Genomic DNA, 22,124 nt, shown 5'->3' on the forward strand with positions numbered 1-22,124 from the left:
CCATTTTTATACTACTATTATGTTAGGTTTAAAAATATGAAAAATTAATAGCAGTCTTGTATTAACTTTAGACAAGTGTAGTTAAATTTCTAACCTTAGTACTCCTATGCTTGAAGCTATGGAAATTAACTATGATACTAGTAGAGCTAATTGGTTTAATGTACCATAAGTAAGTTGAAATTCTTGGAATTCAAATCCTTGCTTTGTGATGCTTTGAATGTGAATTGTTGGATTGCAACTTTATCATGAAGGAAAGTTATTAACTTAATAATCATTTAATTGAAATCATTGCATATCATGTAGAATCGACGACGCTTGAAGACGGAACCTACGAGTTGGCCCCGGAACCCGAGCAGGGTATATCTAAAGACCAAGTGCACGTCGCCGAAGATCTTACTGAAGCCCCAAACCAAGGTTCGAAAGATATTGACATTCGTGACCCCAGCTCCACCCAAGAAGGCAAGCTCCGGTGCATAATCCAGTATTTTAAATTATGCACTTATATTACTATATATTTATGTTGTGCAGTAAATGTTAGGAGTCGTTATGAAACCCTAGTTGCATGAACCTAGGAACCTATGTAATGTTTCGAGTCCTTATCGAGTAGATGCTTTGCTAATAGGACCGGCAGACGTCGAGTGATTTCCTGTCACTCGCGCGATATAGGAATTGATTGTTTACTATTTTGCAATCACTATAAGGATCACGGATGGGATTATGTGCAGTACCATGATTTGGAATGGTACCCGTCTATGTTGGTTTAAGTTGGATAAGGCCGCAGTGTGTGGTAGTGGTGGTCAAGTGTTTGAAAGTACTAGCCACATACCGTAAATATGGTACGCGGTAGGCCTAATACCTGATTGGCCCGGCTAGTGGACTTACCCCACCACTCGAATTTTGGTCTTGTTGCACACACGCACCAACGTGTGGGAGTACGTTCTGCATAGCAGACAGGAGTACGGTCATACAGTCGCGCTGTAGACGTACGTCCTGCACATTGGATGTGCGTATGGTCCTGCAGTCGCTTGTGATGGCCCTGATCCACGTCCCGGAATAAGATGGGAACGGTTGCCCGGAAAGGAAAGGAAAGTTTCTGAGCGTGTGAGTTAGGATCCCTTGCAAGGTTATGAAATTCGATTCAGAATCGTCTGTTTCTCGCGGAGATTGAGACTACTTGATACTTCTACCACATAGAGTAATAACAATAACAGTTAATGGAATAACTTTGATGGATGCTTAATATCTACCTTGCTTGACTAGTATAGGTTCTTACCTAGAATGGTTAAAAAAACTAGAATCTGAAAGCTAATATAGGAAAGTAAGGACATACTTTTTGTTGCTTTTCAGCAAAAGAAAACTAGAGCCGTTACAACTTATCATGGTCTAGTTATGGGCTAAGTATACCCAATGTCGGGTAAACCTTGCTGAGTATTAGAATACTCAGCCTTGCTAGTAATGTGGTTTTCAGGTATGCCATTCGAGGACTCTATGGCTAGTTCTCCTTGGCCCTGTTCTGTTCCGCTTGGCTGGTCCGTAGAATGGGATCCGTCCCCGGCCGGCAATGACCCTTCGATGTAACGCCATGCTTGGGGCTAAGTATGGTGCCTACCGCTGCGACGTATGTAGTCACGTTGTTTTTTTCCACTGCTAACTCTAAATACTGTCTGTTAAACTTGAAGTTTCAAGTAATACTTGTACAAATTTGTATTAGCTAGGATGAAACAAAACCTCTGTATAATAATATTTAATTATCCTGTGATGTAAAAGTTGCAAGCTGTTGTAAGGCTGGACTCGTCTTCGTGCGAGGTAACCTACATCGATCCTGTGTAACCGTGGTTGAATCGGGCGGTGACCCGACAGACCAATGAGTTGTTCCGTTTGAAGTGCGTTGAGATCCTGACGCCTGTATAGCGATGGTCTGCGCAATTGCACCGGAATAATTCAGGCGGTTCTGCCACAGGGCCATCCCTGAAAATGATTTGCAGGGACGGGTTACGGCGTGACCTACCCCTAAAAATCTATTTCCAGAAAATAAAAAAATCAAAAAATCAAAAATAGAAAAAGAAAAAAATATTGCAGCCAATCAGCCACCACCACAAACCCCTGTACTATCGGGTTACAATTTTTTTGAAGAAATATACACACTTGCATCACCCGGGGTTCGAACCACATACCTCAAGTCTCGTGCGTACTTTTCTCTCTACCACACTACACAGTCACTTGTGACTCTATTGGGTATGCTATTCTTTTATATTAACTCTGAAATTGATCTGTAGGGTCAGATGACGCCATCACCCGCCCCGAGAAATCCGTTTTTAGGGCCGGGTGATCCCACCACCCCCCCTAAAGATATTTTTCAATTTTATTCCAAAAATTCATTTAAATCTTTCCATACAGCAAAACAAATAAAAAAGTGAAACTTCTACACTATGATTATTATGAACTATAGATAAAAAATATACCAAATATATTTCAGTGTATATAAAGGTTAAGATTGTTGAAACCTCAAAGTATGACTCGAGTTATATGAGATACTGTACGGTCATAGCCATATGTAGATTCATAATAATTTTTTGGACCACTAGATGACTTTAAATGCAAAAGTTATCAACTACAAAGTTTTAGATCTCATCATTCTCTATAATGTTTATATAAACTTTGACTTCATCCAAGATCATATCAAAAAGTTATAATTTTTTTTATATGGATCCTTTTTAGGGGTGGGTCATGCCATCACCCACCACTAAAAATGCATTTTTAGGGACGGATGACGCTATCACCCGTCCCTAGAAATGCTACTATTTACAGGGGCGGATGGCCACCACCCGCCCCTAGAAATGCTATTTTTAGGGGCGGGTGATGCCATCACCCGCCCCTGAAAATGATGCCCATTTGCAGGGCGGGTGATTGAGTCACCCGCTGCTAAAAATGCTTTTTTAGGGACGGGTCGGATGCTACAGTAACCACGCTCCATTTGTTGGAGCCGGTTACCTTTTGACCCTCCTCTGGAAAAAAATAGGGCATCCTGCAAATCGTTTTTTAGTAAATCGTGCAAATCGTTTTTTAGTAGTGAAATGTTGTTGGTGGTTATGGTGGTGCCGATGGAGATGGATGTGACAGACGTGTAGGAAAATATGTCTAAGGGCAACTTGGACCACAGAGACACTAAATCCAACCACTTTGTGAGGAATGACAAGAAAGGATGATCCAAAACAAAATGTTCAAAGTGACAAAAAGATCAATACCATCTAGATGTTTGAAACAATGAAATGAAACACATCTACCATTTAGATACAACAGACGACTCATACCATCAAATACAAGCAGTAAATAAGCACGTTACGCAAAAGACGGACCATTTTCAGTAGTGAAACTGATAGTTGTTTCTAAAATCCTATTGTGTATAATCCATAACGAGAAATTTTTTCCAATTCAAATTTGAGGTTTTTGTTGATCCAATTTAATGTTTTTCAATCTAAAGTTTGTATGATTCAACTCAAATGGTTATGGAATAGATACAAAGCTTTATGGAATTGTAATCTTTCTGCTGAAAAGTTCTTCACAATCAAATCAAAGGTGTTCAGTTAATTCGTTGGAAGTCTCTTCATATCCACTTGAAAGTTATTGAATTGAAAGTTTGTGGAAATCATACACAAAGTTTTGCTTCATGGAATTCAAATGTTTGGCTCAAAAGTTATTCTGAATTAAACTGAATGTATTCGGTTATCAGTTCAAGGTCTCTTCAAATCCATTTAAACGTAATTGAACCATAAGTTTCTTTTGACCTTGTTAGAGTTTTTGTTCAGACAAGTTAAAAGATTATGTTCAAATCGATTTTGATCAAATGTCATTTCAGGATGTTTGGAAGGTTTTCCTAAATTGACTGCAAGATTCTTTTGCATTAGTCCAGACTTTTAATGCATTTTTCTTTTGTGCTGTTTGATGGGAAACGGCAGTGCCCAACCTTCCGTTAGGTAGAGATGACTATCTATATGGTGGAGAATTAACACACGTGATGCGGCTTCTGATCAACAAGATTCGAACCCTACAGCCACAGCACCACATCTTCTTTGTTTATCAACCATGTCTTGCCCGGATGATCTCACCACGAAGCCTAATTTCTGCCAGCGAATCAAAGAACACCAGCAGTAAACAGAAGAACACAATCCGAATATTGCAAACGGAGTTGGGGTTTTACAAATCGATACATAGTGAAACTATTCAATGAAAAATTAATCTAAGCAAAACGTAAGCTTAAAAGTGACAACAGTGAGGTATATAATAGAGTGGAGGGAGGCAGCCAAGGAGGAGGGCAAGGGGGTGGACGTGCTAGCCTGGGCGCGGTCCTAGTGTTAGGTGCACACAAATCCTGGACCTAAGCTGTTCCAATAAATTACAAGACTTGTGACTTGCTTCTAGGGGCGGGCCCTACGTGTATTCATGGGTATTCAGTTGAATACTCAAAATTTTTAGCAAAAAAATTAATATACATAGTATATATCATGTATATGTATCAAAAAAAGATAGAAAATTACAACATCAAACAGCCTTCCCAATCTTATATTGCATCTTGGCCTCAAATGGCCCACTACTCCCTCTCCTCCAGGCCCATTTCCGGCTGCCCAACTGCTCCCTCCTCCTCTCAATAGGCGCAGATGGCCCAAACTGCTGCCAATTCCCATCCCCTTCCGCCCTTCCCCCGCCCGCCGTGACTCGTCCCGACTCCCGCAGTAGAGGCCAGCGGCGGCGGCCTAGCGCCAGGGCGATCGGGCGCTATGCGGGCGGGCAGGGGGTAGGGCTGCCGAGTGGCCTAGCAGCGGTAGGCGCCGCCGGGCGCAGCTGCGGCTACTGCGCTAGGCCTGAGCTGCGCCTGTGCAGGCGGCACCGGCACACCGCACATCAGCGGCCCTCTTCGGCTCTTCCTCTTCGGCTGTTCCTTTTCCTCTCTCCCCTCTGCGATTCTGAAAAAAAGAAAGGTGAGCACAGAGCACTGATGATGAGTAGTGCGCAATTTTGATTGGAGATTGCTTGTTAATTTATGAAAATTTTAGAGCAATGTAGTGACTTGAGTTATTGCAATATTAGGTTCAAATCATGAAGAGGAAGAAGGGTAGTAGGCTGCCAAAAAAATCGTTCTTTAGAAATTTTGAATACCCAAAACTCCAAATTCTGGGCCCGCCCCTGCTTGCTTCAATGATTTGAACGTTGTTATGTTGAGGTCACATCCGATCCATTACAAAGCTTATCAATCGTACCCCAGATGAAAAAGTTATGGCCTTCGGAACACAGCACTATTGGATGACTCCGAACTAAGTTGTGGACTTCCATGGACTTGAACTCCAAGTTGAGTCTTGTGTATGGGACATCCACGCCTCATATGGTTTAGAGGTCAAAGAAAACATCTTTCCATAAAGTATGTATTCTTCATATTGTCTCCTAAATATAATTGTATGACAAATATTAGGTAGCTGCATGGTCTCAATTATTTAATCATACAAATGTGTTTTTTACTTGAACATCGAAGAGTGTCATACCCTCGTTACTGTTGACTTTGATTGAGAGCCCAAGATTTGTACAACCATGATTGTTGTCGCAAACCATGTCGTTAGCTCACTATGTGGATAGAGTCAAGGAGAGCATGGGAGCTTCCATTATCATGTTGTCATACCTACGTTGCTACTGTTGGCAGATTGAGTACCGTCGCGTTGGCATGCATAAAACCTCAAGCTGGTTCGCGCAGGACGTCGAGAAAGCGCAGTCGTTGGTAGTGAATAGCAGCAAACTCTCGCCCACTAGCAGCCTCGCAGGCAATTCTGTATCCACATATCAATCTTATTTCGTGTAAATTGCGATATCCTCAATTTGATGCGTACATTTTGCAGGCATCTTCAAATGACAATTGACAGTTTGCAAATATTCCTTTCACATCCATATCATGTTCATCAGTTATCAAGACTTATTGTTGTAAAGTTACATACGCAGGCAACAAAAGAACCCGCCAGACAGTAGTGAGCAAACTGAAGATCGAAGCTAGCCAAGTTGGAGCCTGTACAACATAATGAAACACAGCGAAACTAACAAACAAAATGCAGGTTTATTTATTGGTATAAAGTTCCATCTTCAAATATGCAGGCAACAAAAGAACCCGCCACAGACAGTACAATTTAATGAAACGCAAACAAACATTATGTGCGAACTGAAGATATATAGAAGCTAGCCAAGTTGGAGCCTGTACAATTTAATGAAACACAATCAAACAAACCAAAAAAATGCAAGTTTAATTATACTGATTTCATCAATGGGATTATAAGAGTATTAAAAGAACTTCAAGACAAAAATATAGAAAGCTCCCGAACTTTATGCGCAGCTAAAATGGAGAGGAAACCACTGTGTATCCCTTTATTATTAAATTATTATCTAACAACTACAAAAGTTAGCTATGAAATAATCTTTCGTTAGCAGCTCCGCGCAGCAGAATATCCCTCTAGTTCAGATCAAGAAAAATAAACAGATTAGTGAACGACAAAAACTATATAATATACATTTACAGGGATCAGTAAGTGAGCGGGGAAGGGGGGTGGGGGGGGGGGCGAACACAGCAAAACACCCTCATTGAGCTTCTTGGCGACGGTTTCCACTTTTATTTGGCTTTGCTTCGTACAGCTGCAAACCTCCTGAGCATATCTGTTATTGACTACTTCAAGGCAACATGCCGGCGCTCGAAGTATCAAATTGTACAGCTCAGAAAGGATATCTTCTGTATACTTCTGCAAAGCCACACTTTTGGATATGGTCATGCATAATGTCTTGAAGATGGTACACTTCAGCCAGTAAAAGATTTAGCTTCCGAGTTGGCGGCACTGTACTCAAAACTCAGGATGGGTGCAGACTGTGAACAGGCAGCAGTGTGGAGACCATGCAATGTTATCAAAATTGTGCTAGTTGAAAAAATACGGAGACTCAAGAACATCCTTCATATCAAAGTCTCCCCTCTCTGGCAATGGTGGAAATTTTAATGTAGGGAAAGATTTCTCGAAACTCTCCAACAGCTGCATCAAATATACTTTTATAAGAACTGATATACTTTTGTTAAGAACTCATAAACAAATTTGGTGAATTTTCAAATGCTAACTCTAATGCAAGAAAATGATTGATCAATCTCTACTAACAGCTTGGATAAGAGATACATACATTTTCCAAAATAGGTGTATCATAGAGTTCCACAAACTTTTCCCGGAGTATTTTGTTCATTGTATCAACATCAGAAGCATGGGTCCAATAAGAATCATGAACTCCTGCACAGATTTAGAAAAAACATTAATAATAACTCACTTCTAACAGATGACGTGCAAAGGGCCTACCAAAACTACTAACCTGCAAAGTTGAGGCCTTGCCTTTTGCAAGCAACAGCAGTCATCATCATATGAGAACCATCAAGGGAATGCACAAAGTTTGGAGGGAAAGCTGTCCTCTGCCGCTTCACCATAACCTGGTTGAGTGATTCATTAAGTACTTGATTAAAATATTACACAAACAAGAGATAATGTAATTCAATGACAATGATGGAAAATAGACACATAATTCAATTAACCAAACCACTATGATGCACTATCATTGACGATTCAAGGATCTCAACTACTCGTTTCACTAAACTATCATTGAGAATTCAAATATAGCTTGGGATACATCCATGATACATCAAAGCTTTTGGCCAATTCCTAAGGGTTCGAGCAAATTTAAACCAGAGTCCATGATATGCATAGATGAGACACATAAAAGAAGGGTAATGCTTTGGAGAATATCTGGAAAAAAAAGAGGAATAAAAAAGAGTCAAATTTTGATGTAAAAGAAGTGAAGGATACAGTTACGAACAGCACCACCCCTACTGCATCTGTAGATTGAAACAAACAGCTATGGAAACTAGTTCATTGTTTCTTGCAGTTCCCATGTATCCAGAAAACATATAGGACTGTCAGATGAAAAGAAAAGGGTCCTTTAGTACTAGCGGTAATTAATGTCCCGCATCCATCTGACCTAAAAATAGCAACAGGCCAAAACCAAATAAAGCAGCTGGGCCTGATTATCACAAATGAAATAGAAATGCTTCAAATGCCATTCTATATCTCCATATAGCCAACTCTAATACAAAATGAGAGATGACGTCATGCCAGGAAATTTAGGCGACCAAGATGGACCAACACATTCAACGGTAAGGCCTTTCTGACACTAGAAAAGCCACATTTTCATGCCATAACAACGGACATCTCAAAGCAACTAGTAACCAAAGGTCCCTTATTTGACCCAAAAAAAAATCAAGACTGCAATGAGCCAATGCAAATACATTTGACCACAAGCAGTATACCTTATCAGTCTCCCGCTGAAGGGTCAGAACCTGTAACGACGTCTTAATCTGCAAGGCAAAGAGCAATATCAAGGTCTATAAACAAATGACTATCAAGGGATGAGAAAGAAGAAGCAGAGATCATGAATGAAACAATTGTACTGAAACACTTACAAGATGCCTCCCTAGTTTGCGATATGGTTGAACAACTGGAAGCCCAAGAGGGGTCGTCCATTTCACAGGTTCATTTTCACAAGCAATTACCTGCAAGCAAAATAAGTTGCCACAGTTGGATATCAGGAGAACTCCATTATAAACAGCAGAAATAACAATTTAACATTTCAACCAAATAAAGCGGCTGGGCTTGACTATCAACTGATATCAGAACTGAAGGCTGATTGAGATTTGCCTTGATAAATACAAATCCTTAAGACATGTTGTTTTCATTCATATAAGTCTTCTAAGGCCCTGTTTGGATCAGCTAGACAGCTAGCGATAGCTCTTGCTGATCCAAACAGGACAGCATAGAGTCCAGCTTTTTATTAGCCAACCACCCAGCTTTCTATAATCTCATAAGCTGGCCTCACCCAGTTATTTTCAGCTAATACGCTTTGCACACCCACAATCAATAATCCAACAACCTATAAGCTGAGGGATCCAAACAGCCCCCAGCTTTTTGTAAGCTGATCCAAAGCCGGCATAAGCCTCTGTTAATATGAAAGGAAACTCATCTCACCGGTGTATTCTTAAAAAATATATATATCACAGCATAGACAGTATGGTAATTAAAATAATCGACAAAATATTTAGTCAACGGAGTTTTCTAGGTTTCATATAGTGGACTAAATTTTCTGCAACACAAAATTCAACCCCAAAATACAATTTCTTCACAACCTTCCACAATTGCAGTTAACAACTACAAAATGTTAGATTTATATGCCTTGTCACACTGAAACTACCCAAACACCGTACTGTGCAGTGTAATGTAGCATGGAACAACATGATATTATGATTCAATGTTAAAAGAAAAATATGATGCTATGGCTTGTACCTTGGCACAGTCACCAAGCCAGTTCATGATACTACGGGCAGCTTGAAACATCTCACCAAGTGCTGTCAGAGTAACCTATCAAAGACAATGGGGAAAATAAAAAGGTGACTAGACAAAAACAGGAGATAGAAAATAAACAATTTCACTGGGTTGGAACTTCCACCTTAGCAGCATAACATGATGCACCAAATAATTCCGCATCATCGGCAATGACCCCCCTCTCTTTCAGTCTTCTTTTTATTTGTTCACGTGCTCCAACATAAGTGACACCATACACAGATGTCATCACAGTTTGCTTCACCAATTTTCTATCCACCTGAATTCGATCATCCATTGAAACTTAAAAGTAAGCACCAAAATATAACTTTCGATTATTGTCTATGGAACTAACAAAATTTATTCAGTATACTACCAAATGTACACCTACTTATAATCTAACTCCCTCCGTTCATTTTTTATTAAAAAAAAGTTGTGTTGCCAGCAATGAATATACTACCAAATGTAGTTTATATTTAGACTGGGCACACAAAAACGATATTTGTACATTTGTCTCAAAAGGCACTTTCATATTATTGCAGCTTCTTATAAATATATTACAATTGTAATGGACTAATGGTGGTTGAATTTGTACTTCAGAAACTGTGTCTACGTTATGTCCAAATGTCACAAAATAAAGACTCAGTGAATAGAAAAAGAGATACTAGCGCTCCATGAAGTAATGTATAAGACTAACTTCAAATTAAGCTAAATAGACAAGCTAGGTTTTGCACAGATTCGTAAAGGCACATATTACTAATCAATTGGTAATCATCATTCTTGAGAAAAAAGGTGATCAGCCTGTTCACTGTTCAAATTTTTAAATGAGGTGTCAACAGACTGATCACCTATTTTTTCTCAAGAATGATGATTACCAATTGATTAGTAATATATGCCTTTTGGTTAGGTTTAGGATATATATGAACAAGCTAGCCTACCTAGCTGGTTTAGCATTAAGACACCTATAGATCCTATCAGGCCTCAACGGATCCAGCTTTAATGCCCATATAAATGTGTAACATGTCTTTCACAAACTCTTCAGCTTTCGAACTTCACCTTATCTATCTTATGAGGCAACATATAGTAAGGATTGAAGATACTGACAAAAAGGCAACACCTGATCAAGTATCAGACGAGCACGAGCAGCATCAGGATCTGTAGAAGGATCCTTTTGTGAATCCATCCTCATAATTTCGACCACCCTGCAGCACAATACAAAATAATATAATATCAGTATTTGGACAAAATAGTATAATCATCATGAATACAAAAGAATATAACTAAACTAGTCAAATGTTGGATCAAGATGACACTACTGAACCCAAAATCAGTATTTGGACAATATTTCAAGCACTAAACAAGAAACTGTAATGTTGGCAATTAAACTATAGAGAAGCATCACAACAATCTTACAAGGACATATAACACTATCAATTTTAAACATGCAAGATATTTCGTAATGAGACTCCAATAATAATAGTTCAAAAAGTCTAGAGGTTAAAAGGATGTTTCCAAAAAAGCATCCCAGGTGGCCATCTGGGCACCGGCCAACACCAAGCCATTGTGCTTTGCAGTATATCATGGAAGGCCATGAAGTGCCAAGGTCAATTGCAACTCAGGCCATCAGAAATAATCTGTAATATGTCTACAAAGTAAAAGCAGCTGGTATTTGGTGCCTTGCTGTTGGTCATCGATGTATTTGAACGGGGGATATTAAGACACTAACTACAGCTCAATGTGTATTTGGTCCTTTCTGTTTCTAAAGCATAGGAAACTCTAATACGCCATGTTTTACAACTGTTGCACAAAATGGTTCCCGGGATCCATAAGACAGCATAAAATAGATGGTTCAGTAGGGTGGGGTGCACTGGTGCAGCATATAGAGTGCTACATCTTCTTAAAGTACATCATGTACCACCATGAACATGTTAAGAGTTCAAAAGACAGCTGACACATAAAAATCATACCTGGTAGCTATTCCGGAGTAAACATCTGCAGGTTTCTCTCCAGCGACTAAGTTGACAGCAATAGCTCCCAACTAGGAAAAATTTAATAAAAAAATTACTAACACTACTTGACATAATTAGATAGATTGTTACCCATAGCAACAAAAAACAATCTTAACAAGAACAACTTAATCATTCAGGCACAAACTAACCTTATCCCTTCCAAGAGCTGCATAGTGCTGCAGGCCATTACAAGAACCATCCTAAGAAAAAGAAAAGCATATATCAAAAGGTAAACATATATTGAGTTCTGGCCACATACAAGTACAACCGATGCTAATGTTGAACATGGTGATCAACCATGGGCCATGGTAAATGCCATATGCTCAGTGTCATATTCGAACTGAATTTATCCATGCAATAAGCATATTTAATACACATTGGGGTACATGAGCCCTGTCAAATCGAAGGCAAACATGCCTGTTGCATAAGGAGTATGGTCAACTAATTTTCGATCAGGAACTCAGATAATATGAATGAACATAGTACTCCATTGTTCACTCTATTCCTATGTTCCATGGCATTCGTTCTACAACATCAAATACTAGAGCAACAGAAAGACAGATGAGATCTTTAAGTTTGTCCACAAAGAATTGAGAAAGAAAATGATCGCTCGAAAAGAATATATATACCTGGTGCACAGGAATATGTGATATCGTTGTTTCTGGAGACGAGCTTCTTAAAGCTTCAGTAAGATTCATGCATACTGCCAGGCACTGGAATGGATCTTCAGCCCCAAGCCACCATCGTTTGCCTTCTAACGGCCTATCAGCAGAATCAAATATTTCCTCCAAGTGATTCTCAGCAAATGCAATCCGGCCATCATATGATAACTTATCAACACCACCAGCATACAAATTTGCTAGGTGTATCTTCAGCCAACGCAAGCCTGACTCGCCAAGTGGACGACCTTCAGCGAACTCCAGAACCCCTCGACAAAGATCTGAACCCAAGTGGTTCAGGTAAGGATGCATTGGATAAGCACGACCTCTAAAATCAAGGTTGTGTGGGTAGTAAAATCCCTCTTCATCCTTCATTTTTCGAGCAACCTGTACCCAATATGTGTGCATTAGAATAGATTGTGGCACCTCAATGGATAACAATAGCAAGACCCCTTATGGATAACAATAGCAAGACCCCTTATAGTCTCTTACAGCAAGTTTGAGCTCAACGTCACATCTCTGAGAATGCCTTTCACTGTTTTCCTTCTTGACTGACCTCATGTGCCACCTCCACTTCTTTAGCAAAGTTTCATCTTCTGTGTCAGGCTTCTCAGGTAAGGGAACCTGAGTACATGAAACATGTCAGCTTAGATCTAAAACTATCTGACGCTATCAAATCAAGTCATAACACAATCTCATGACAAATTAAATGGCAACTCACATCAGTACGATCAACCAGGTCAGCAAGCCGGCCACCACTTGACCATATTCTGTCAATAATACTAAGAACTCTTTTGTTAACCCTCCACTTCGTGCTCCCAAGAGTATTCAAGGCCTGAAACCAATAAGACATCAAAAAAGAATGAAAACCTGACATATAGATTGCATAAACTATTGAATTTTATGCACCAATAGGCTAACCCCAAATGAAGGGCAAAATATTTCACAACCCCTCACGTCTAGGCTCCACCATCATATGATGTGGACCAAGATAGCTCATAATTGGTTGCTTTCTTATAATTGTGTTAACTAGGTCACATATTCAGGACCACTGCTCTTATACACTGGGTTAATGGTACACATGGGCCAAATACAAAATGTCTCTACTACACTCAGCATAAATAAATCAAATGTATATAAGCAGCTAAATGGATTTAGGAAAGTATTCTTCACACTATTATTCATCTAATCTGCACAAGTAAGAAACAAGAGATTGTACCTCAAAAACTGATTGCATCTGTTCCTTTGGAGCCCTTTTAACAGCCTCCCTCTGCTGCCTAGCACCATGGGTGCGCATCACATAGGATGGTAAAAACAGGTGTGCTCCCTTATCATATCTGTAAAAAAAATAGGAGAACCAAACAGTCAGTAGATAGATTAGCATTTGCAGACATAAAAACCATGATGTCACTAAAAAAGCTAGGAACAAATTCACTACTTATTCAGAAATGCCAAGTGATAGAAATAATAGTATGACAAACAGAACCCATCGGCATGAGCCAGGACCACATACTGAACTAATCACAAGGTGATTGCTCTTACCAATAAGGATATACTCCCTCTGTTCCAAAAAGACTGTTCTTTTAGAAAATTTCAGACATATTACTAATCCTGAGAAATGACCTTGTTGCCCCTAATTAGTTATAGCAATTGTGATTGAAAACCGTGTTATTTATTTGGTTCTCTAGATCCTCAATAAATGCATTTGCTTTGGAACTAGAAAAGTAGGATCTACTAAGCATTTGATTGGCTCCATGCACTTCTCTATACAATTTTTTCTTGATATTTGGCATTGCTTTAATTAGATGGATCCCACTACAAGCTAAAAGAACACTCTTTGTGGGACAAAATTTGAATGCTAAAAGAACACTTATTTTGGGAAGGAGGGAGTACTCAGCAATAACAATATATAACCAGCATCATTCAATAAAATCCAAAGTTATAAACCATCAAAGTGCAGTCCAATTTGTTAAGATGCATCATATAACCAAGACAATTTTATAGGCAACAAATACAAACCCTGTCCAACAGATTGGGGGCATCAACATAGGCATGTACGGAATGACCATGTGTTTTGCCTGTCAAGGAAAAACATGCCCCATTACATGATCAAGGAATGCAAAATTAGGAGAAGCATTCCAGTAAAAATCAAGACATGTAGAACGGTCAACTAACTGTTCTATCCAGGCCTTGCCGAACCAGTGGATCACACTTGATGACACCATATCTGCGACTAAGCTTCCTGTTTAAATAAAAGACATGATATATAAATGCTAGGATGAAGAAAAACTACTTTTAGGACAAGAATGAATTAAGCTAGTTGCCTTTACAACTTAGTTGGAGCTGTATTGTTCATTACAACTCTGAAATTGCATGAAAATTAGTCTAAACTAGCATATAGCCAGCATTTTGCAGCAGGATGTCCAAATGATCTTCGGTTGCCTTTCAGCACAATTACACTATGTATAGTTTCTAAAAGTTGACACAAATTATTTCAATAGATAGCATGGAAGAATATGAGCAGTAAAGCAAACCTCCACTTTTCACTGAAAGTTATCTAATCAAAGCATTTCCTAGTTAAACTAGAGGGTTAATCGAGTGGCAGTACAGATCTATGGGGATGTTGCATCAGGAGTCAATCTTAGAGTAAATGAGGATAACATTATTACTGTTGTTCTTTCGGCACCGTTCTCATTTCATGTCTGAAAGCAGGACGAATGTCAGGCAGACCATCTGATGACTGGCTAGCAGGTGGTTGTATATGGGCTGTTTCAATAAACAGCTCAATCAAACGACTACCGACCTGCAGAAAAGCGAAGGAAAATAGAAAATTTCATAAGCCAAAACTGGTGCTAAGAGTAAAACAACAGATGAGGTAAAATATCTAAACACAGGATTCGTACTTTCGCATGAGCATCTTGACCCCATGGCCTGGAATCATCTTGATTCTTCACTATCTTCCTAACTTGCCGTAACTTTTGCTTTTTCATCAGATCAGTGACTTTCTTTCTTAGACGCTGTTGTTCTTTGGCAATGTCTGAGTCACAAATTTCTTCTTCATTTTCCTTTTCTTTGTTGCTTTTTTTCCTTGTCTTCTCTAGAAATCTGTGGATTCGAACCTAGTGAACGATGAAAAAAAAAACAATACATGACGGTTTATTGACAACTGATACCATGACAGAAAATGTTGCCACCAACATAGGTGCATTATCAACAACAAATAATGAGTTTGACACCATATTGAAGATTTATACAAACCAAAAAAAAATGCAACACGGTATAAACAAATTGAGAAACACTTAATATTTATGGCACAACTTCAAATACCCAAGACTATGATTGGAAATTCATACTTAGGATAGTGAGTTCAAAGGGAGAACATATTAGATTGCCACAAACTTAACAAGGTGACTTCAAGCAGAGAATATGAAGTTGCCAGACTATCAGATTCTCCAACGAATTACTAGCATATCAGCAAAAAAATGATACTACCCCTAAATCACTCCAAGAAGCAATAGTAAGAAACAACTATCCAGTTAGTTGCGGCACTTTTCAACACTTCTTTCTCTTAAATTATATTTAAATTGGAAGGCCTGTCTTCACACCCACTCCTGTTACACAGCTTATCTATGGTAGATATAATTTTACATTAATTGAAACAATATTACTTTCCAGTGGTGGCTAACTTTAATGGTATAAAAACAGTCAACCTCCACCAATGTTCATAGACTTTACAATACCAACAAGTAACAGCAATTCCCTAACTCCCGAGACACAGAGTTTGGAATGCAACTGCACAACTGTAAGCAGACAAACAAGTGCCCTCTAAGAAACAATTGCACACCTCATGCTCGATAGCCTCGCCAATCTGACACGCCGCCTGGATGACTCGAACGCTCCCGTCCCCACTGCCAGTCATTAGCAGTCCCATGAGCTTGTGCATAGTGATGACAGCCATCATATCCGCGGGGAGCATGTTGAAGTAGGGCCCATGTGAGGCCCTGGACCCGCGGTCCGCCACGAGCTCCTGCTCTGCGGCGATTTGGTCCCGCAGCGGCTCAAACCAGCCTAGAAAGAGCGACTTGATATACGGAAGGTTGGGCGCGAGCTTCTGCTCGCACATGTCCGCGAGGAGCTCGCGGTACTCCTTTGCGGCCTGCTCCCACGCCTCCGTTTCGACGCGGATCTGCCGGCGGCGCAGGGAGGCGTATTTGTGGTACGTCATCCCGTGCTCCGCCGCTGCCACTTGCGCTTGCTGTCCGCGCCTGTTCCGCCGATGCCGACCACGGTGGTCTCTCCCGGATGCCTGCTGCTCCTCCACTGGCGGAGGAGGTTGATTCTGGTTCGGCTGCGCCCGGAAGATCTCGAGAGCGTGGTGCAGCTCCTCGGCCTCCTCCGAGGACACCGCCTCGGCTGCGGCGGAGGCGAACCACCGAGGGTTCTGCTGCCACGAGGGAAAGCGCGGGGGCGGGAGGAGACCGGAGGTCGCGGGGAGAAGACGACGCTCGAGAGGAGGAGCGCGCGGCACAGCGGCGCTTGTGACTGGTAAGGAGGAGAGGAGGGCGGAGGCGAGGCGGCGGGCGGGGAGGCGGCGCCACATGAGGGGCGAAGGGGTTAGGGTTTGGGGGGTTAGGGCGGGAAGCGGAGAGGAAGTGGCGGGAGAGACGGCCGCAGCGATCGGAGCTAAGGCGGAGAGCATCAACTGGAGGAGGACATGGGGAATGGGGGCAATATGGCGCCGCCGCCGCCAATGGATGGAAGGGTCGGGGAACAGGGAAAGCGGAAAGCGGGCTTCGGCTCAGGCGGCTAAAACCCTTGCCACCTAACCTTCGTTTCGGGGTTTAGAGGTGGAGATTTTTCCTGCCACAGCATTGCTTTTTCTCTGGCTTGCTTTAAAAGAAAACTTGTATCCAACTGGACAACTGGTTCTATTCTTGCTTTTACTCCTATCCGCTTGACAAATTGTTAGCATTTTCAAAACATAATTATCCGTATCTAGAGCTGTTTTACACTAAGCTTGCCACTAGGTTATCGTGTGAACTTTGTCTATCCTAAATTGTATTGCGACCATAAAAAAAATTATGTGATCTATTAGGTTATTAGGTTTCGAATGAGGCTTAATTTCTATACCTTCCGTCCTAAATTACAATTCATTTTATTTTTTATATGCATCTAAAAAAGTTAAAATAAATTTTAATTTGGGATTGAAGAAGTAGACAGAAATCATAGAGATATTTACATATTTTAGTATTTTTTACAGTAAGATTTTAAAAGATAATGACTCCAATCCGGCGGCCATACGCTAGGGCATCTGCACGGCCCGGCTCTATCTAGCCACATGCTGCATCAGGCCCACGAGTCGCACAACACAAGAGTTATGCTGATTTAATTTGGCCTTCATCTCTCTCAGCCAGGTCTATCTCTCCCCGCATTCTCTCTCTCTCCGCGTTCTCTCCATATCCGGAAGATTCGTGAAGGGGAATGGCAAATTGGAGGCAGACAGAGAGCCGCACTTGGAGGTAAATCCTTCGCTCGATGGAATCGACTGATTTTGGGGGTTCCCCTACTCGGATTTCTGGTGGATAGCGAAGCGCGAAGCCTGAGGCTGACGGGGATTGATGTAGATGAAGGTTAGTGCTATTCCCGTGGTTGTGTTTTATGTGGATTTTTTACGCAATCACTTCAGCGATTTAACTGATTCAAGAGGCTTTTTCTATGGACTTTTTAGTGGACACTGAAGCGCAAATCGATAGTTGGAGGTAGGAGCAGATCAATATGAAAGTGAGTTCTTTTGGCGTTATGGATATTCATCTCTTATTCACATTCCCTGGTCTCTGAATCACTTGATTTTTTATTTTGAATTGGCGAGGGAAGTTGAAATTGGAGATAAGATAACAGGGGGTGGGGATGGGGGCTCAATTGGTTTGCTCAGATTTCTAAAACATGTGTGGAAGGCGTTGAATGGTTTAATCTGCTTACTTAGGGTTGAATGGTTTGATCTTTTCAATTAGGTTTTGAGAGCTCATCGTTGTTAGTTACATTTATTTTTGTAAGATGTGTGCTGATAGTACATCGACATGGGAATTTGATCTGTGTTATTAATAGTGTTTTGATGATCTAGCAAAGATAGGGGTTAGGGAATTCTAGAACTGAATATTCAGTTTTGTAGTATGGTTTTTCAACATGCCCATGGCACCTTTTTGTATCTTTTTAGTTTTACTGCCTTTTTTATGTGTTCAGCTGAAAGGATCATGTCATTAGGCAAATACCATGGACCTGATTTAGGCGATAATATAGGTAGGGATCGGGCAATAATATTGTTCGAGATAGGCAATAATATTGTTCTAGATAGGCAATAATACAGGTGTGTTCTATATCCATTCTATATTAGCAATTTTGTAGTTTTCATTAGGCAAAAAATGTAGTTAGAACCAGGCAGAACAATGCAATCCAATAGCTATATTTTTTACTCTTCCATCAGTAAAAAAATGTGGTTAGAACTATGCAAAAAATGGAATTTAGTAGGCATTTTCTTTACTTTTTCATCAGGCAATAACATGGTTACATCGAAGCAGAATAATGTAACTCAGTAGGCAATTTTTCCATCTTTTTTTGTCCACTTTAGGTTCTTTAATCCATCTTCATTTTCCTTGTTACATTGCATGTCACCAAATTATTCAACAGTGAGATGGGGGACCTGGATCAGGTTATATAGTAGTAGATATTAGGCACTTCAACCATTAAAAGGGGAAGGAAATACTATGTGCAGTCTGTGTGGCAGTACATATTTTCTGGTTCATGCAGTTTTTGCAAAGTGTAACAACCCAAACTGCTAGATATCTGTTTATGCATTTTTGAACAACATAGGATCTGAAAGTGTCAGTCCTAGTGATTTTTGCTGAAACCAATGTGTTCTGTAGATCAGGCAATAGTGGATCTATTTGGGAAATCCTGATTAAAATTGTAGCTCAGCTTCTCAAATTATAGATAAAATAGTGGATTTGTGATCCATATGTACCATGAGTAATTTTTCATGTTTGTGGGGGCAGTAAGTCTATGTGAGCCCTTTGGATAAAGGAGAGTAGAAATGAGATTTACATATTTATTGTGTTGCTTCCTGTGTCTGCTGTGCAAAGTTCTGCCATAAAGGGAAAGCTAAATACGCAGAGTTTGTCCATTTTCCCAAAAAGTAATTGCCGTGCAGTTGGCCTAAATTAGGGCCGGCCGTAAATTGGCTAGATCCTTTTTAAAATATGTACTTCCAGTTTAGAATGAGACTAAAAACTACATATAAGAAATCACTTTTGAATCGTACCGGTGCTAACGAGATCTCCCGTATGCTAATGTAACCTCAAATTTCGAAAGAGACCGAGGCAACAGGTCTTGAGATTGACAAAGTCAGCACAGGTCTCGATTTGCATGTTGCTTACCATCGGAGAAATAACACCGATTAATTACTATAATAAATCTAGATAAGTACGAGCACTCATACCAAGTCGAGGGCTCAAACCCTTGTGAACAAGTTCCATCATAAAGAATTTTACCAGTCGCACTATGACCAGTTCACTCAAATAATGTATTGGTGTCAGACCCGGGACCACGGGACTGCTTACATGGTATAGATATTTCTACGAAAAGAGATGGGGCATGTCCCATACCTTATGTCTGTTGTGATATACTCAGACTCGAGTAGAACTAGTCGGCGGTACAAAAGGAAGCTATTTGGTATGGCCAAAGTAGAACTCCTAAGCTCGTACCGAACCAGGATACCCGTAGCTCTATACCCAAAGTATATAAGAGCGGGTAGGGACCCCCTCCAAAGCATAACCAATCCTAGGTAATACAAATCACTACACAGGATGTAGGGTATTACGCACATCGTGGTCCAAACCTATCTAAATATTGTGTTGCTTGTACCTTCGAGTTCCTCATCTCGGCGACACCCTACCTACAAGTGTACTACCTTAGGGTATCCCTAGGTAGGTTTGCTGGTAAAACACTAACAGTTAGAGCGCCAGGTAGTGGTGTTAATCGAAGATCCCCTAGCGAACTCGATGGCATCGTTCAACCTCACCGTCGCGCTGGAAGAAGGCATGACTTTCGTCTGCGGCTCATAGGTGTGCGTTGCTGACGGCGTAGGAAGTTTTCATCATCACCTCACAACCACGACAGGTCCGAAGGCACCTGCATCAACTCCTCACCCGATCATCGACGACCTCGCCGAAGATCTTGACGAGATTCAACTCTCGGATTTGATCAAAACCTCGACGATCTCGACTACTCAGCTTGACTTCAGCTCGCGCTGTCAGACCTAGAACCACGGGTCTGCGCACATCGTATAGAATATTCTAGAATAAGGGATGCGGCATGCCCCATACCTTATATCTATTGTAATGTACTCGCATGCGAGTAGGACTAGTCGGTACAGAAGGAGACTACCCGAGTAGTACTCGGGTAGGACTCTTAAGCTAGTATCGGTCTAGAATTCCATGTAATCTTATCCCTCGAGAGTATATAAGTGTCCAAAGAACATAACCTAGTTGCTCGCCTAAAAATGTATTAGAACAGCTGTGGCAGCAAGCAAGGAACAAGGATGAAAGATAATGAACAACAAAGGCAGCAAGTATCCAGTAGCTCACACAGAAAAACAGCAAGTATCCCCCCTGTTTTGTCTTTTAGCACTAGTAGGAATCAAATTTTTATTTTTTTGCTTTTGTTTTTTGCTTTTGTTCTTTTTGATATTTTTTCCAATCAGGGGCACAAGGGAACGAACAGCACCAAATATCAACTCAAACCGATGATAGATGTGATCGGTACAAATTCAAGAGCGTTTGGAAAAACTGGTGTTGGAACTTCGAAGCTCGAATCAAGTGCCTCCTTGATTTTTTTGAATTTTTTGAGAATGGCCTACCTAGTGTAAGGAATTGTATGTGCAATTTTTCAAGAGCTTTCTGGGAAAAAAATCACCTCAATCGGAGTTCCGAGCGAAAAGTTATGCCCGTTTTAAGGAGGACCCTCCGAATTAGGTTTTTGTGGCGGTGGAAACTGAATCGGATGCGAGTCGGTGGATGGAAAATTTTTTGTAGCTTGATTTTTTTAGATGGCAGCGGATGGAAGAAACAAAACTAAACTAAAACAAATCTAAACTAGCAACCAAACTCAACCTAGGACACGAACTCAGAACTATGGACTCCGATACTAAATTGCGCAAAAGGCTGAGTGAGGGTTGTAGGTCGGAACGAGTAAAAATTTTTGTGGATTTTTTGTGGACTATAGGACAGAAACAAAATCAATCTAAAAGCACACGAGTATACCTCACGGGCAACTTGATAACTGATACCACTTGATAGAAGGATGAGTCCCAATCTTCCGAGAGGTACGGTAAACTTGATTGGTGGAGAACTCGACGTTGATGAACCAAGGCTCCGAACGAACAGAACCTCGCTATCACTACACCAGTGCTCCGTTGGTTATCACCCATGTCACACGAATGACCTCACCACGAAGGTTTATCCCTGCAAGCGCAATCAAGAACATAAGCAAGAACAGGAGATGCAATCAAACAAACTTGATTACGTGATGGGGTCTCACAAACCGACGAACGGCGATACTGTTTGATGACAGATTGAATCTAAGCAAAATCCAAACCCTAATGTGGCGATGACTACTGAATAAAAAGAAGTTATGGGTGTGCAAGTCCCCAGGACGCAACCCTAATGGGTTCCAACTTGGTACACGGGCCAACGGCCCAAAAGACGGTGACACAGCACCCTGATAGATTCTGGATGCCCACTTGTGTCGACGATTTCCGTCGACTCATAAGGAATTTTGATATGGGACCGGTGCCATTGGAAGCTCTATGAAATTCTGGTTCCAACCATATATAGAACATCCAAATCCGGCTCCGTATGTGGTTAGGGCGTCAATTTTGGTGAAGTCAGGTTCTGGAATCCGTTGTGGAGTTGAAGTCGAGTTGGACATGGACTCCTCCTTGGTGTGGACGTCCTAGCTCCTCCTCCTTGACTCCT

General features: G+C 40.8%; 1 protein-coding gene and 1 long non-coding RNA gene across 2 annotated transcripts; one reads left to right on the forward strand and one right to left on the reverse strand.

The window, feature by feature from the left end:
• Positions 1 to 6,373: 6,373 nt before the first annotated feature.
• LOC112880562 (DNA-directed RNA polymerase 2B, chloroplastic/mitochondrial-like) lies at positions 6,374 to 16,902 on the reverse strand. The gene is made up of 19 exons (XM_025945252.1): positions 15,941 to 16,902; positions 15,000 to 15,215; positions 14,766 to 14,899; positions 14,272 to 14,338; positions 14,116 to 14,174; positions 13,316 to 13,433; positions 12,818 to 12,931; positions 12,589 to 12,720; positions 12,067 to 12,483; positions 11,587 to 11,637; positions 11,396 to 11,466; positions 10,546 to 10,630; positions 9,556 to 9,708; positions 9,393 to 9,467; positions 8,516 to 8,605; positions 8,363 to 8,410; positions 7,375 to 7,489; positions 7,192 to 7,295; positions 6,374 to 7,049 (listed from the first exon to the last, which is right to left on the reverse strand). Exons 1-19 carry the CDS (start codon positions 16,793 to 16,795, stop codon positions 6,939 to 6,941), a joined length of 3,015 nt encoding a protein of 1,004 aa, XP_025801037.1. The 5' UTR covers positions 16,796 to 16,902; the 3' UTR covers positions 6,374 to 6,938.
• Positions 16,903 to 17,470: 568 nt separating this feature from the next.
• Positions 17,471 to 19,208, forward strand: LOC112879656. Its single transcript, XR_003226130.1, has 2 exons — positions 17,471 to 17,726; positions 17,825 to 19,208. It is a non-coding gene; the product is annotated as an uncharacterized LOC112879656 (long non-coding RNA).
• Positions 19,209 to 22,124: the final 2,916 nt, after the last annotated feature.

The sequence above is a fragment of the Panicum hallii genome, chromosome 2, assembly GCF_002211085.1.
Source record: "Panicum hallii strain FIL2 chromosome 2, PHallii_v3.1, whole genome shotgun sequence".
Lineage (NCBI taxonomy): Eukaryota > Viridiplantae > Streptophyta > Magnoliopsida > Poales > Poaceae > Panicum > Panicum hallii.